The 16,283-nt window shown below is 52.4% G+C and overlaps 3 protein-coding genes and 1 long non-coding RNA gene across 13 annotated transcripts in view; 3 read left to right on the top strand and 1 right to left on the bottom strand.

Moving 5' to 3' along the window:
- The window catches only part of Fbxl8 (F-box and leucine rich repeat protein 8), a 15,525-nt gene extending 10,721 nt beyond the window's left edge, over positions 1 to 4,804 (top strand). For 3 of the 4 annotated variants that reach the window (XM_027405786.2, XM_027405787.2, XM_027405788.2), the window contains 2 exons: positions 2,619 to 2,824; positions 3,799 to 4,804. In XM_027405786.2, the coding sequence (XP_027261587.1) occupies positions 2,619 to 2,824; positions 3,799 to 4,771 (1,179 nt within the window). In that variant the 3' untranslated portion in view covers positions 4,772 to 4,804. Of the gene's footprint in view, positions 1 to 1,270; positions 1,315 to 2,618; positions 2,825 to 3,798 lie in introns of those variants that run through there. The other variant, XM_027405789.2, reaches the window with a different exon arrangement.
- Positions 2,710 to 11,294, top strand: Hsf4 (heat shock transcription factor 4). Of its 4 annotated transcripts, none has more exons than XM_035442625.1 (13): positions 2,710 to 2,824; positions 6,360 to 6,468; positions 6,586 to 6,713; positions 6,808 to 6,932; positions 7,162 to 7,237; positions 7,376 to 7,440; positions 7,874 to 7,976; positions 8,192 to 8,316; positions 8,437 to 8,664; positions 10,168 to 10,273; positions 10,367 to 10,432; positions 10,558 to 10,627; positions 10,999 to 11,290. In XM_035442625.1, exons 2-13 carry the CDS (start codon positions 6,438 to 6,440, stop codon positions 11,151 to 11,153), a joined length of 1,278 nt encoding a protein of 425 aa, XP_035298516.1. In that variant the 5' UTR covers positions 2,710 to 2,824; positions 6,360 to 6,437; the 3' UTR covers positions 11,154 to 11,290. The 4 variants fall into 4 exon arrangements, with proteins under 4 accessions (XP_035298516.1, XP_035298519.1, XP_035298517.1 ...); XM_035442628.1 differs by lacking the exon at positions 2,710 to 2,824 and adding an exon at positions 5,663 to 5,814 and having other exon boundaries at positions 8,178 to 8,316; positions 8,541 to 8,664; positions 10,999 to 11,294; XM_035442626.1 differs by lacking the exon at positions 2,710 to 2,824 and adding an exon at positions 5,663 to 5,814 and having other exon boundaries at positions 10,999 to 11,292.
- Positions 6,004 to 7,294, bottom strand: LOC118238593. Its single transcript, XR_004769271.1, has 2 exons — positions 6,812 to 7,294; positions 6,004 to 6,723 (listed from the first exon to the last, which is right to left on the bottom strand). It is a non-coding gene; the product is annotated as an uncharacterized LOC118238593 (long non-coding RNA).
- A 596-nt stretch (positions 11,295 to 11,890) lies between the features above and the next one.
- Nol3 (nucleolar protein 3) lies at positions 11,891 to 15,836 on the top strand. Of its 4 annotated transcripts, XM_035442629.1 has the most exons (6): positions 11,891 to 12,086; positions 14,660 to 14,697; positions 14,788 to 15,089; positions 15,235 to 15,539; positions 15,570 to 15,609; positions 15,702 to 15,836. In XM_035442629.1, exons 2-6 carry the CDS (start codon positions 14,690 to 14,692, stop codon positions 15,707 to 15,709), a joined length of 663 nt encoding a protein of 220 aa, XP_035298520.1. In that variant the 5' UTR covers positions 11,891 to 12,086; positions 14,660 to 14,689; the 3' UTR covers positions 15,710 to 15,836. The 4 variants fall into 4 exon arrangements, with proteins under 4 accessions (XP_035298520.1, XP_027261595.1, XP_027261594.1 ...); XM_027405794.2 differs by having other exon boundaries at positions 11,892 to 12,086; positions 15,235 to 15,609; XM_027405793.2 differs by having other exon boundaries at positions 11,892 to 12,086; positions 15,235 to 15,836.
- The last annotated feature ends 447 nt before the right edge of the window (positions 15,837 to 16,283 follow it).

Genomic DNA, 16,283 nt, shown 5'->3' on the forward strand with positions numbered 1-16,283 from the left:
GTAGCGGCTTGAGCGTTTTTTGAGACCGAAGGGCTCCAGAGTGAGAGCTGCCCAACTTAAGTCAGTTCCTGGGGTTCAATCAGAGGGCGTCTCCCGGAGATGAGAATTTTCTGGCGCCCCCTAGGAATCTGGTTTGGTGATTTAATCTCTGCTACTCTTTAGTACTTAAAAGGGGGTGCCGTGATTCCAGAACAAGCCTGGCTCGGGGTGTTCGAAACTCTAGAGTATACTTGGGGCAAATACCACGAGAAACCAGACCCTTGGGAGACATGGGAAAGTTAAATGGCAAGTGGTGTGAACCTTTACAAATACCTGCCAGCACCTTGAGACAAAACTGGCCGCTTCGAAGAACTCACAGCTTCCAGCAACCCCACCCTCCTAAAACCTGAGCTCTGGAATGGGTCTGCTGAGTTCCAACAGAACCTTAATTAGCTGGCGAGAACCAGGGCTGCGCAAGGGTCAGGGTCCTACAGCCCCTCAAGGTACCAGAGCAGTCCGGCTCCAGATGTGCAAGCTTTTTTCCACAGGTCTGTCACAGAAAGCATGCAGGAAGTCAGTTCCTGGGGGTGGAGGCAGTCGAAGGAGCCTCCACCCCTTCTAGGCTGTGAGTGTACCATCATTTCCCGATGGGCTTGTGGTTTCAGAAAAAAAAAAAAATAATAACCGCCCCACTTCACCAAAATTCTCGCCTGATTAACCTGGCAATCACTTTCTAGTGGAAGGGCTAGCTCAGGAGTTCTCAACTTGACACCTATGGAGTCAAGTAAAGCTTGTTCAACAAATGAGAACGTCGTTTAAAGAACCATTGAGAGCCCAGCTTGGTGGCACATGTCTTTAGTCACAGTACTCAAAAAAAAAAGGGGGGGGGTGGAGAGATGGCTCAGAGTTTAAAAGCACTGGCTGCTCTTCCAGAAGTCCTGAGTTCAATTTCCAGCATCCACATGGTGGCTCTATTAGATCTGGTGCCCTCTTCTGGCGCACAGGCATACATGCAGGCAGAACACTGTATACATAATAAATAAATCAGAAGAAGAGGACGAGGAGGAGGACGAGGACCAGGAGGAGGAGGACCAAGAGGAGGAGGAGGAGGAGGACCAAGAGGAGGAGGAGGAGGAGGAGGAGGAGGAGGAGGAGGAGGAGGAAGAAGAAGAAGAAGAAGAAGAAGAAGAAGAAGAAGAAGAAGAAGAAGAAGAAGAAGAAGAAGAAGAACCAAACCACTGAGGCAGGAGTATCTTCACCAGCCAGGGCTTCACATCAGAGATGAGAAAGAAGAAAACAAGAAAAGAGGAGAGGAGGAGGAGAGAGAGGGGAAAGGTGTGTGTGTGTGTGTGTGTGTGTGTGTGTGTGTGTGTGTGTGTAAGAGCACAACCACTGAACCTCACCCTTAACCCTTTTGGGAAAATTAATAACGTTCCAAACAGAAACCTCAGCATTTTCTTTTATTTCTTGTTTTGTTTGTTTTTGGTTTTGTTTTGTTTTGTTTTGAGACAGGATTTCTCTGTGTAAAAGCCCTGGCTGTCCTGAACCAGGCTGTCCTGGAACCCAGGTCCACCTACCTCTGCCTCATGAGTGCTAAGTTTAAAGCCATATACCACTATGCCTAGCTAGCATTTTCTCTTTTTTTTAATTAACTATTTTAATGTGTATGTGTTTGCATGTATGTCTGTGTAACATGAGTATGCAGTGCTGTGGAGGCTAGAAAAGGGTGTTAGATCTCCTATAACTATAGTTATAGGTAGTTACAACTGGCCATGTAGGTGCTGGGAACCAAATCCCTACCCTCTTTGAGAGCAATAAATGTTCTTAATTGATGAACCATCTCTTCAATCCCCTATCTTAAAAATCATTTTTAGGGGTTAGAGAGATGACTCAGAGGTTAAGAGCACTGTCTGTACTTCCAGAGGTCGTGAGTTCAATTCCCAGCAACCACATGGTGGCTCACAACCATCTGTAATGAGATCTGGTGCCGTCTTCTAGCCTGAAGGCAGAACACTATACATAAGTCTTTAAAAATCATTTTTAGGTTTACGTATTTTATGTGTATTAGTGTTTGCCTGCATGTATGTGTGTGTATGTTTGTATGTATGTATGTATGTATGTATGTATGTTTGTGCATTATGAGTGTGCCTGGTGCCCACAGAGGCTAGAAGAGGTGTCAGATCCCTGGAACTGGAGTTAAGGGCAGTTGTGAGCCTCCGTGTGGGTGCTGGAACCAAGCCTGGGCCCTCTACAAGAACAGCCAGCTTTCTTCGCTGTTAAGCCATCTCTCCAGTCTCATCCTTTTGTTGCTGTTTTCAATCTATCATTTATTTATTTAATCATGTGTATATGAGTACGGCAGCACTCCACCCAGGGAGGGTGGGCATACATGCCAGTGGAGGTCAGAGGGCAACTTTCAGAAGTCACATCTTTCTTTCTACCACTGAGTCCCAGGGATAGAACTCAGGTCATCAATGTTGGGGGCAAGTGCCTTTATCTGCTGAGCCATCTCACAGGCTAGGACCTCTACCTTTTCTGCAAATTCCACAGCATTTTCCAGGCCACTGGCATCTCCCAAGCATTGGCATTTCTGAAGTACTTTGTCCTTTCTGAGCCCATGGTTCCCTCTTTTACTCTAGGCACAGCTTCGGGGAGCATCAGACCCTGTGCCTCTCCTCTCCCCCAGACACATCATGGTGGAGCCCATAGAAAAACTGCCAGAGGAAGTGTTGGCACTCATCTTCCGTGATCTGCCTCTCAGGGACCGTGCTGCAGTTGCCAGAGTCTGCAAGGCCTGGGCTGCTGCTGTCACCAGCAGTGCTGTGTGGCATGACACTAGCATCAGGTGAGCTGCTTCCTGCCGCCCACTCACCTTCATACTTGAAAACAAACAAACTCATTGGCTGCCTGCTATGTACTGATTAGTATTGGGTATCTTTGTTTTGTTTTGTTTGGAGCACAGGGGATTGAACCTAGGGTCTCACACTTGCTAGGCAAGAATTCTACCACTAAGCTCTGACCCCTAATCCCTGAGAGTATTCTAAGTGCCTTACATATATTAGCTCATTTAATCCTCACAAGAAGCTTGTATAGCAGGTAAATAGTATTATTTCCTTTGCACAGACAGGAAACTGAGGCTTGGAGACTTAACCACTTGGGCCTGGAGGCTTTGTCCAGGACAAAGGCAGACTTTAAACCTGGCATTCTGGGGGTCCTGCTGCACCTCCACAGACTGCAGAGCAACCAATATCATTGGTTCTCCACAGGGCGGGAGGGAGGGGGGTTGGGAAGTTTCAAACTGAGGCAGAAGCCTCTGAAGACTTCTAAAAGAATAGGATGGCATGGGCGGTGGTGGTGCACGCCTTTAATCCCAGTGTTTGGGACGCAGAGACAGGTGGATCTCTTCTAGACCAGCCCCTGGTCTACTGCCTTTGGTCCAGGACAGGCTCCAAGCTACAGAGAAACTGTGTCTCAAAAAAACAAACAAAAGAATAGGATGGAAGTTCCCTGCACAGAAAATAGGGAAGGCCGGTGGAACCCAAAGTGAGGGGCACATACAGATGACTCCTCATTTAAGAGTACTAGTTGCTCTTCCAGAAGACCTGGATTCCCAGCTCCCACACTGTAATTCCAGTCCTAGAGGATCTGATACCTAGAGGATCTGGCCTCCTCAGACTCCAGGCACACCTGTGGTGCACAGATATACATGCAGACAAAACAACTATATTCACAAAAAATCAATATATTAATTTTTAAAAAGTTTATTCCCTAGTTCATGGTTGACACCACTAATCCCTTTCTGTGTTGCTCTAACACAAGTTGTGACTGTAAGCTGGAAGACCTGTTGCCACCCTATATGTCCACCTGCCTGAACCACATTCACAATCTAAGGCTGGAATATGAACCATCAAAGACGCCCAGCCGCCGAGCAGCCACTGAACTACTAACTGCTCTGGCCAACCAAACACCACGACTTCGAGGCCTATGCTTGGAATGCCACGGAGAAAAGCCGCTTTTCGATGCTGGCCATGACATTCTGAGCGCTGTACATGCTGTCTGCGGAGCGGCTCACCAACTGCACCATCTCGACCTGCGCTGCTTGCCCTACACACTGGACGACACGCTGGTGCTTCAAGCTGCACGTGACTGCCCCGAGCTCCGCAGTCTTTTCCTGGACAACCATGCACTAGTGAACAGCGTGCAGCCCAGCTCTGTGCTCAAACTTTTGGAGGCCTGCCCACACCTAAGCGCCCTTGGACTGCACCTGGCCAGTCTGTCGCCTGCCGCGCTGGAACTGCTGACCGCACCACATCGCACCCCTTTTGCACTCCTGGCACTGCGGTGCGCGTGCCCCGAAGATGCTCGTGCGCCCCTCCTGCCTGATGAAGCCTGGGCAACATTGAGTTCCCGCCACCCTGGGCTGGAGGTGGAGCTGGAGCTAGAGCCTGCACTTCCAAACGAGGCTGTAATGCGCGTCCTGCAACCAGCAGTGCCCGTGGCTGTGCTGCGTCTCAACCTCTCGGGTGATACCGTAGGGCCAGTGCGCTTCGCTGCGCGCCACTACGCCGAAACTTTGCGCGCCCTCGAGGTGCGCGCCTCCGCTTCCACCGAGCTGCACACCGCTCTAGAGGAGCTGGCGGCGCGCTGCGCAGGCTTGAGAGAAATACACTGCTTCTGCGTGGTGAGACCCTCGGTACTGGACGCCTTCCGCGCGCACTGCCCGCGCCTGCGCAGCTACACACTCAAACTAAAGCGTGAGCAGCATCCCTGGCGGCCCACGCTGGTGCGGTGATTGAGCAATCTCACCACTCCAAGACCCGAAGCCCCTGAAAGACCTCAGCAAGTTGCACAGGCACTCCTCAGCGGCTAGCCCTGTTCTTGGGGAGTTCATAGACCACAGTGCTTCTCGGGGACTGGGGCCTCTGAGGGCATCCAGACCAGTCCCGGGCTCCATGGATTCACGGGGCCTTCTCCACCTCTGTGTCTCTGCCCATTCCAGGCTCTCCCTCCCCTCTTCACTCTGCGCTAGCTCCCAGGCCCAGACCTGGGAGAGGGGCAGACACAAATACAAGCCAAAAGTCAAGGGTGAGTGTGAAGTAAATAAATCCTTTAGTATTTCTGCGTCCTGTGATTTTGAGTCAGCTCTGAAAGGGAGGGCAGGAAAAGCACAAAGGCTGTAAGAGCAGTCCGGCCAGATATGCAAGAACGGAGACCTCAGGGGCTTTTGTAATGTGACTGTGGGGCGGGCGGGGGGGGAGGGGCAGGGGTCGGGATTGGTACACTCTATATACTCCAGGGATGAGCAATTACCTAGCATTCCGATAGGCAGGGGAGGGCCAGCTTCGCCCACCACCCTTTCTATCTGCCCTTCCTTACCTAGGCTTCACTATGTCCAGATGAACTTCTAGGACTTCCCGAGCCCACCGATGATTTCTCCCAATCAACCCAGAAAGAGAGGGAGTTGAGAAGGATGAGACTCGAACCTGGGTTCTCCTCCTTACCCCTACACACCTACAGTTCTGCCAGCCCTTTCTCTCTGCTGGTCGCTGGGCCGCTGTCCGAGCCCCGCCTCTTGGGTTCGCACGCGGCCCCCGCCTGACCCGGCGCCCAGGGGCGGAGTAGGGCGGGGCGGGCGGCAAACGCAGCACTTTCGCGGCTTTGACAAGCCCGCAGCGGCCGGGCTGGAACGCTGAGCCCGGCCGAGACTGCGCCATGCAGGAAGCGCCAGCTGCGCTGCCCACGGAGCCAGGCCCCAGCCCGGTACCTGCCTTCCTCGGCAAGCTATGGGCCCTGGTGGGCGACCCAGGCACAGACCACCTCATCCGCTGGAGCCCGGTGAGGGCTGGGGCCCCTCAACTCCCTAGTGGTCCCCGGGGTCCCTCCAATGTGTGTGAACACCCATGCCTACCCAGCCCCCGCCTGGGACTGGGCTGTGAGTACCTCGATTCAGCTGTCCAGAGTGGATCACGGTGGAAGGGGTAGGTGAGATAAGGAGGAGACGTAAGGGTCCTAGAGCCCAAGGGACCTAGGTAATTCTCACTTTATTTCATCGACTGAAGAGAAAACAGTCCAAGAAAAGGGAAGGGCTGGCTCTACCTCTGGTTCAGGGTTATATAGTGAGTCTGAGACCAGTCTGATGAGGACCCCGGGTTGGTATGTGCTATTTCTTCCTGAGAATCGAGTCTGGATCTGGCTAGGGGTAGGAATTACTTGTGAGGCCTACTTGAGGGTAGGCCTCATCTGGTTCTGAGCTGGTCAAGTCCCACCCCACAGTGAGGTGCAAACCTGAACCCCAGAGTGAATGAGTGTGGCCCAGCAGTGAGTGGCTGCCGCTCACCTAGTCTGGTCTCCACCCGGTGGGCGTCCTTCGTTCTTGGTAGAGTGGGACCAGCTTCCTCGTAAGTGATCAGAGCCGCTTCGCCAAGGAAGTACTGCCCCAGTATTTCAAGCACAGCAACATGGCGAGTTTTGTCCGCCAACTCAACATGTGTGAGTCCCTCTGCCAGGCGGGGAGGGGGTTGGGGTTACTTGGTGCAGAGGATGGAGTGGCTCATACTCACGTTCACACACCCTCCCCCCCCCCCCGCCCCGGGCACCATTCCCCAGACGGTTTTCGGAAGGTGGTGAGCATTGAGCAAGGTGGCCTTCTCAGGCCCGAGCGTGACCACGTTGAATTCCAGCATCCAAGCTTCGTGCGAGGCCGTGAGCAGCTACTGGAGCGCGTACGCCGCAAGGTGGGACAAACTGCAAAAATGGGAAAACATCGATGTTGGTACTTCTGGCTCTGTTTTATGTACCCCTGTCTGGGATGGTGCCTCCTACCTACAGGTACCTGCACTGCGAGGCGATGACACTCGATGGCGTCCTGAAGACCTGGGCCGACTGCTGGGAGAGGTGCAAGCTTTGAGGGGAGTGCAAGAGAGCACGGAGGCACGGCTGCAGGAACTCAGGCAGTGCGGGACAGGGAAGGGAGGGTTGAGTTATGGGTGACAGGATACTGGCCACCTAGGGGTTCTGGGCAGTTCCTTCCACTCTTAGGCTAGAGCCTCCATCCAGACAGTGGGTTCAGCTCTGGAACTTCTGTAGGATACATGTCCCTTCTGCTAGTGACCTCTCCATTCGGTGGGGCATGATGCCTGAGCAAACTCAGATGCCTCAGCATCTTCCCACCCCTTCCCCCAGGCAGAACGAGATCTTGTGGCGAGAGGTGGTGACTCTGCGGCAGAGCCACAGTCAGCAGCACCGGGTCATCGGCAAGGTGTTCCTCTGCTCCTATCTTAACCTCCCCACTCCTGAGCACCCCATACCTCCACCCTTTTCCCTCTGGTTCTAAAGTGAGCGGACCCCCCCCCCCCCCGCCCCCGGCCTGAAGTATGATTTAATCCTTTCTTTTCAGCTAATCCAGTGCCTTTTTGGGCCACTTCAGACAGGGCCCAGCAGTACAGGAACCAAGAGAAAGCTGTGAGTACAGAGGCTTGTAGTGTTCGCACCCACATTCCCACTGCCAGGACACCCTTCCTTGTTAGGGACCCCCCTCCAGAGACTCCACCAGGAATCTTCATTCCTCCCTCCATCTGGGACTCCCCCTCCTTCTTACCCTCCACTCCTTCCCTCCACTTACATCCCCTTCCCTCTTCCATTCCAGGACCTTACCCTCAAATCTCTATGCCCAAAGTAGGCACTCCTGGCTTGGAGCTCAAACTAAGCTCTCTCTCTCCCCTCTCAACCCCCAAAGGGCCCCCATCTCTCAGGGAGCCCCTTCCACTCAGCATGTGACTGATGCCCTGGAAACAGGCCTCAGCTCTGCTGACTTGGCTGCTGGGGCCTGAGGGAGGGAGAGGGAGGGAGGTGCAGGCTGAGGGGCATGGAGGCCTAACCTGCCCACCCTGCACAGGTCCCTGATGCTAGATGAGGGGAGCTCATGCTCAGCACCTGCCAAATTCAGTGCCTGCCCCCTGTCTGGTGCTTTCATCCAGGACCCCTACTTTATCCAGTCGGTAGGTGTTGTTCCCTTCTCCTCCTTTTCCTAGGGTGCAGATAGAATTGTGAAGAGCTTGTTTCTTCTCCCTATCCCCCCCCAAAGAAAGATGGACACCAACATTCTACCAACCAGACCTAGGCTCCCCAGCCCCTTAGTCCTGATGCAGGTGGGTGCTGGTTGGGCTCTTTCTATAACTAAAGGCCAAGGGCTGCCCAAGCCTTCTACTTACAGCCCCTCCCAGAGGCTACCTTGGGCCTCAGCCCTCACAGGGCCAGAGGGCCCATCATCTCTGACATCCCTGAAGATGCTCCATCTCCTGAAGGGCACAGGCTTTCTCCCTCCAGTGGTGGCAGGAGGTAAGGAGGACAGGGGCTGTCTTCTGGGGACCCTATGGGAAAGAGTCTATAGCCCAGAGGCCTGTGGGGGTGGGGGAGAGGTCAGTGTCAGGGTCTGGTTGAAGCTTTTCTCTGGTGCAGGGTGAAGGGCCTGGCACTGCTCAAAGAAGAGCCAGCCAGCCCAGGGGGGGATGGAGAGGCCGGGCTGGCCCTGGCCCCAAACGAGTGTGACTTCTGCGTGACAGCACCCCCACCGCTGCCTGTGGCTGTGGTGCAGGCCATCCTGGAAGGGAAAGGGAGCTACAGCCCTGAGGGGCCCAGGAGTGTTCAACAGCCTGAACCAAGGGGCCCCAGGGAGGTACCTGACAGGTGAGCAGACCAATGTTGATGATTTATAGATAGATCCATATGTACTGGCCAAAGAAAAGTCACTGCTTTATCTGTCCTGTGGTAGCTAAGGGAGGACATTGGGCATCAGACTCCATGACCCTGACCTGATTTCTCAGAGTATGCTCCAAAGAGTATCAAAATTATTTAGAAGATGGAAACTCCCAATCAAGTCACTAAGCACTCTGTAGTAGGACTCTGGGATTTACAGCTGAAATTAGTTCATTGGAATGATTATAATATACAGTGGCTTACTATCAAAAGTAGTTGGTCTTAGTGGCACAGGGGTGTCAACCCAATTACTTGAGAAACTGAGGCGGGAGTATCACAAGTTCAAGGCCTACCTGGGCTACAGTGTGAACTCAAGGCCAGTGTTGGTAACTTAGTAAATATAAAAGGAAGATCTGACAGGATGGTTCAGCAGGTGAAACCATGGTCAAGAGGAAGGAGAGAATTAACTCCACAAAACTGTCCTCTCTGGCCTCTATACATGACCCACTCCAAGACACATAATAATAATAGGTAAAATAAATCTGACAGGCAGTGGTGGCGTACAACTTTAATCCCAGCACTCAGGAGGCAGAGGCAGGCAGATATCTGTGAGTTCAGGTCAGTCCTGTCTACAGAATGAGCTCCAGGACAGCCAGAGCTGTTACATGGAGAAACCCTGTCTCCAAAAACCAAATAAATAAATAATTAATAGAAATAAAGGAAAAGGGTAGCTAGGCTGGAGACATAACTTAGTGGTCGAGTCAGTGCCTAACATGCTCAAGGCCTAAATGCAAACTCATATGGAACACATAACCTTTACTAGCCAGGTGAGGGTGGCACACGCCTTTAATCCCAGCACCTGGGAGGCAGAGGCAGGAGGATCTCTGAGTTCAAAGCCAGCCTGGTCTACAAATCCAGTTCCAGGACAGCCAGGACTGTTACACAGAGAAACCCTGTCTCAAAAAAACAAAAACAAAAACAAACAAACAAACAAAACCAAAAAACTCTTTACTAATATTTACACTTCTATAGGAAAGGAACATCTCCCAAGATCTTAGGTAGGAAGCAAAGGCAAATCAAGGTAACCTCTTAGGAGCATGGTGACATCCCCCGGCTGTAATGCCAGCACTATGGAGGAGGTGGTGGCAGCAGGGTCAAGAGTTCAAGGTCATACTTAGCTAGTAAAGTTTGTGGATGGCCTAAACTACACAAGATCAAACAACAGCACAGATACCCGGTTAGCACCCAGGAGTTTGAGACAAGAGATTGCTGTGAGTTTGAGGCCAGCCAGGGTTACATAACAAGTCGTCTCACTCCCACAAAAGTTTTTAAAAAAAGGAAAAAAAAATCCCCCCTACTAGGGAGAGGATTGAAGAAAAGTATTGTCTCTTAGCATATTCTAGTTGTTGGAACAATTTAAATCTGATGATTCAAGTTCCTTAGGAACTAATAGGAGGTGGGTATTATAGACCAATAGCAGTTCTTTGTGCACAGGGGAACTCTGGGCCTGGATAGGGGTAACCGGAGCCCAGAGAGTCTGCTGCCCCCAATGCTGCTTCGACCTCCCCCTGAAACTGTGGAACCCATAGCACCCATGGATGTAAGTATCTTTGCCTGGGGCAGGACATGAAATACATGAAGTTGAGCAGTCTGTGCAGCCTTTAAAGGCACCACTTACCAGAGCTCTTCCCAGGTTCTGGGCCCTAGCCTGCAAGGACGAGAATGGACCCTGATGGATTTGGACATGGAGCTGTCTCTGGTAAGAAAGGAGTGGCTGAAGGTTGGTTTGGTTCATGGCTGAAGGATTGCCCCGGTGATTCCTCAGCTCTCTTCCTCAACTTCTGGGCCCCCTTCTCAGCGGCTTCCTGGGGTTCTCTCATGCAGATGCAGCCCTTGGCTCAAGAGAGGGTTGAGGCTGAGCTGACAGTCAAGGAGTTGAATTCTTCAGGTGTAGGTAATGGTGATGGGGACCCCTGGGCAGAAGCCACCATGATCTGAATTACCATGATTGGGTGGGCTGGGCAGCTTAGGTGGGGTAAGGATGAGCCTGAATTCAGGCTGCCTTGTAGAGTCGCCTAGAGTCACCCATACTGCCATCATTGTGTGAGAGTGGTAGTGTCAAGAATGACGTTTTAAACTAGATATGGTAGAGCGTGCTTATAATCCCAGGACTTGAGAGTCTGAGACAGGACGACCATGAGCTCAAGGCCAGTCTGGGCTATGCAGCAAGACAGTAAGACCGGGCCTTTAAAGCGTGTATGTGTGTGGATAATGTTACATCCTAACTGAAGGAGGGCTCTCCTAAGCCCAGCCTACTCCTCCTAGGAAAAGACCACACGCTGGGAACTCCACTGCTGCTGGACATTCCCGCAGATTTGGAGGGTGCAGCCCTGCCAGTGCCTGGGGCTTTAACCCTTTACAATGCCCCTGAAAGCAGTGCCTCCTACTTGGACCCTGGAGCCAATCCCTCTTCCCCTTGAGGCTTCCACCTCTCTTAAAAGCCTGACAAAGGACCCAGCACGCAGCAGCACACCCCTTCAGGCTTCTCGGCGTCCCCTCCCGGGGCGGGGGGGGGGGGATGGATAAGCGAAGCCCCATTATGCGGCAGCCTCTCTCCACTACCCCAGTGAATTCTACAACATAAACTGCATTCCCCCACTCTGTTTCTGGTCTCTCTTTTTTTCTATCAACCAAAGATCATTAGAGTCATGGGTGGGCGACGACTTTGCGTTCATACAAGTGTCCAGATGTTTGGATCCAGAAACGTCCAGACGCTCGGACTTTCATGGAAACCCCTACCTGGAGAATGGTGGTACTTGGGAGAGGCTAACTCTCCCACTTGCACTGAGATGCCAGCCACTGTAACCTCCAGGAAGCAGGCGTTTCCGCGCCACATCCAACTCCTCTATATACGTGTCTCAGACTCTGGACAAGTCAGTTCCCTTCTATAAACTTATCTGTGACAGGCGGAGGGAGAGGTCGTAGGAGGGCAAATTAAAAGCACCTAGCAATTAGAAGGCCCAGAATGGGCTGGACCCGTGGTACTGTGAGCTGAGCTGACCCCCTGACTCAAATCCGGGTGCTCTGGGGCCGGGGAAGAGAACGGACTATGCGTCCCCCTGCCAGAGCGTGGCCTCTTCTGGCGTCCGAGTTCGCCGAAGCAGAGAAGCACACCCCTCCCCCTCCCCATTCCCGGCAGCCCTGGCCGCCCCGCCCCCTTTGCAGCTGCCGTTCGCGTCCCCACCCTGCTTGCTCTGCCCTTTCTGCACCGTCATCTGCCCCGGTGAGGCTCAACTCCGTTGTGGGGCTGTCCGAAACGCTCCGGACCACAAGCCGGACTCCACCCAGCAGGGAGAGAAAGGAAACAGATTGGGCAGAGTACCGAGCCTCACCCCCAGCAGCGGAGCTCGAAGGTCTGTGGGCCCCGCTCTTCTTCAGGGCTTTAGAATTGAGTTGAGGGCTGGAGGGTACCCTTGCGGTTGCGCATGCGCGACCACCTCTTGCAGGTTCCACCCTGGTTCCCCAACAAATCCCAGCCAGTCAGCAAGCTGGGGGTCCCAGACCAGGCCAGGTCACCTGGGGCTCAAAGTAACATTTAGTCTTGTCCTTTGATGTACTGGCCAGGGCATAACCAGAGTTTACCCTAGAGCTGTGATAACCTCAAAGGGAGGCCCCAAATCAGCTAGGGGCTAGGCGGGTGGTGGTGGCAGCAGCCTTTAAACCCAGCACGCAGGAGGCAGAAGCAGGCGGATGTCTGAGTTCCAGGACAGCCAGGGCTACAATAGCGAAACCCTGTCTTGGAAAAAAATCAATGAGTTAAGGTCTAAAACAGCTAGGGTCTCTGCTTCTCAGACAAGACAAAAGGTAATACTTAAGTTACCGGGGAGACAGCTAACATAAAAATAACTTAAGGTACAGAGATGGGAAAAGAGAAGATCCAGCCTCAAAGTCTGGCCAGAATAGGTGAAGGCCTCACCCCCTTCCCTGTAAGTACAACCATAGCTACCTTTAAACTCTTAAGAATTGGGGTAGACATGGGAGCATTTCAGTCTTGAGGGCTAGATCCATAGAATAGAGGGGAAGAGAAGAGACTCCCAGACCTAGGGAACAGCACCAGCAAAGGCTAAGGTGCCAGGACCATAAATGTTCTTGCAGGACTGAATGGTGGATGTAAATGGCAAAGAACTGGCTGGCAAGGGTGATAGGGAGGGAATTAAAATAGCCAGACCAGGTAGCTTAGATTATTTGATGGGTAATGAGGAGGATAGGCCTGGCATTCAACTAGGCAAGAGACATTATAGTTTAAGCTAGGGTGAGTCAGATCGCAGTTGTACTGGGTTTTTCTGAGCCTGTCTCTTCACCCATAAAACTGGAACAATAAATGCTAGCCCAGAGTTGTCAAAGTCACTATGTTGGAGTGAGGGAGGGGAGGAGTAGCCGTGAGTGAGGTACTCAGAGGCCCTCATTGTTCTGGGAGACAAACTGCTGATGGGGGGCTTAAGGGGCAGGAGCTGATGCAGAGTGACTATAGGGCATATGACAGAGAAGGGGGATAGTGATGGGGGATGTCCTTCTGTATATATGTTCTTATTGGTTGATGAATAAAACAGTTTGGCCACTAGAGGCCAGAAGATAGGGGGGACTAAGAGACGAGAATTCTGGGAAACATAGGCAAAGAGAAATGCCATGTAGCCCCAGAAGGAGTAACAGGTCCATGGTCCGAACTCTTCTCCAGTAAGATAAGACCACATGGCAATACTTAGATGAATAGAAATGGGTTAATAATTAGGACAGAATTAGCCAATAAGAAGCCCTAGCCATCGGCCAATAGTTTGATAATTAATATAGCGTTCATGAGTTTATTTGGGGCTCAAGTGGCAGTGGAACCTGGGGTGGGGGACAAGAAACTCCAGCAACAGGATAGAGTGGGAGGAAATGTCCCTGGTCTGTGCTTAGTGGCCTTGGGGAAGAGCTGTCACTTAGATATGAGGGGTGGAGGGGGACCCAAGGTATAAAGTGACTGGACCAGGAACAGTATAGTGTGAGAGTCCTGAAACCTGGGAGGCATGCTGTGTGTGTGTGTGTGTGTGTGTGTGTGTGTGTGTGTGTGTGTGTTGGGGTATGGGATCCAATGGCCTAGGAAAGAAGAAGGTAGGATAGGGACATTCAGGACAGAAGAGACCTAGAAGGATGCTATATGGACAAAGCTAAGGCCAGATTTCTTTTTTCCTTAATGCTGACTGGCCACACAACCCAAGCGGGAAGTAGTCCTTAGATGATAATAGATGAGCAGAGTAGATTAATTTGCACCCATTTCCTAGTTTGGTAGAGGCAGCCTCTTAAAATGGATAATCCACAGAGGAAACTAAAAGTTTGGTAAGCATTCCTTAATGGCTTTTAAGAGCTGGGCCTTGGATGTTTCAAGGTCAAGTAAGAGATGGCTGTGTGTCACTGCCAGGCCATCAGGGAAACAGATGAGTCCCTGATGACAGGAGGTCTGTTAAAATTCAGGAGTACTCCGTTCTCCTGCTTAGATAGTAAGGAACCAGGACAAGTCACAGACCATGCTGAAGTGCAGTCTGGTGGTGAGTGAAAGGGCAAGGTTCTGGAATGCATGGACCCCGGGGTTAGGTGAATGGTGCATGCATGCCTCAGCACTTTTGGCTTTGGATGCATCTCAGATTGTATGAGAGATCAGCTGGGCTGCCCTGATCCAAGGTTTGCTGCAGGGTTCAGGAAGGAGATAGGAATTAATCCTAGGGTTTTCTGCCAGTTTAGGTAAGGAATTGAGTTTAGAAAAAATAATTCAGTTGGATAAATTGAGTCTCAACTGGTGGCCAGCTGGACAGGTGGCCAGGGCTTAGGAGGGAAGTCCTAACTAGTGAGAGCATTCAGCTAACGGGTAGAGACCAGAAGAGGAATCTAAGGAGTCAGAACAAAGGCAACCAACAGGCTGGAGGGTGAGTTCTGTGCCCCTGGCTTCCAGGTCTTCCGCTGAAGAAACATCCAGACTCTGATGTCCAGGTGAACTTAGATCCCTCCTGGGAGAGGTCAGCGTGTGGGAACGCCAGCCCCCCACACCACCCCCCATTTCTCTCCTTCTCCTTGATATAGCCCAAACATGGGCAACGTACAGGAGCGGCCATCGGAGACCATTGACCGGGAACGGAAACGGCTGGTAGATACATTACAGGCTGACTCTGGGCTGCTGCTGGATGCGCTGGTGGCCCGGGGTGTGCTCACTGGGCCTGAGTATGAAGCCTTGGATGCACTGCCTGATGCAGAGCGCAGGGTGCGCCGTCTGCTGTTGTTGGTGCAAAGCAAGGGCGAGGCAGCCTGCCAGGAGCTACTGCGCTGTGCCCAGCATACCGTGCGTGTGCCAGACCCTTCCTGGGATTGGCACCACGTGGGGCCTGGTGAGCACCAGGAGGGTGGAGCCTTGTTGAGATGGGGGTGTGACTTGGGGTGAGGCAAAACTAAGGGTAAGTGGAGGGCAGAGAATGCGGAGGCAACAAACCAGAGGGGTGAACTGAGCCTCAAGTATTCCACTTTCTCCCCCAGGCTACCGGGACCGCAGCTATGACCCTCCATGTCCAGGCCACTGGACGCCTGAGGTACCTAGTTCAGGGACCACATGTCCTGGTCTGCCCAGAGCTTCAGAGCAAGAGGAGGTCGGAGGTCCTGAGGGCTCTGAGGCAGTGCAATCTGGGACCCCAGAGGAGCCAGAACTAGAAGCTGAAGCCTCTGAAGGGGATAAACCAGAACTGGAACAACAAATGGAACCGGAACCAGAACCAGAGGCAGAACCAGAGCCTGAACTAGAACCGGAGCTGGAGCCAGAGCCGGAACTAGAGCCGGAGCCAGAGCCAGAGCCGGAACTAGAGCCGGAGCCAGAGCCAGAGCCAGACTTCCAAGAAGAGGAGGATGAGTCCGAAGGTTGTGAGACTGCATAAACCCTTGCTTCCAAGCTTGTTAGAGCGTGTAATGAGGGCTGATACCTGATCTACTGACCATCATCTTGTCTTTAGATTCCTGAAAGCCAGCATCCTGACCTGCACAAGCCCTACCCAAGCCGGTAAGACCCAGGAACCTGCCAGAGCTTGACTCAATGCACTGAGACTCCCTGTCCTGTAAAATGAATAAACTTGTTAGCCTGGACCTGACTCTCCACAACTCTGGTTCTTTGCTCAGAAACTGAGGGTGGGCATGGGTTTGGATCCCACTGACCTGAGCAGGCGTGTGTGAAATACCCCCACCCTAGCAACTGCATTCCACCTCCAAAATAGCCCAAACTGTATTTCTGTAAGTCTCATGCCCCTAATGGGGTGTGACCCCTGCCCCACTGCTCTCCTTCCCTTCGGGAGCCAGTTGGGAGCCTGTGTAGGTAACCGTTGGAAATCACTAGGGCTCGTATACTGAGCCAGGGAAGAGGGACCTGCACACACACACACACACACACACACACACACACACACACACACACACACAGACAGGGAAGAGGGACCTGCACGCACACACACACACACACACACACACACACCGAATGAGGGGAGCCTTGGAATTTCCAGTCTTGAAGGGGAGATCTGAGAGGGTGCTTGAGTAGACAGAGG

This window comes from Cricetulus griseus, chromosome 3 (assembly GCF_003668045.3).
Source record: "Cricetulus griseus strain 17A/GY chromosome 3, alternate assembly CriGri-PICRH-1.0, whole genome shotgun sequence".
Classification (NCBI taxonomy): Eukaryota; Metazoa; Chordata; class Mammalia; order Rodentia; family Cricetidae; genus Cricetulus; species Cricetulus griseus.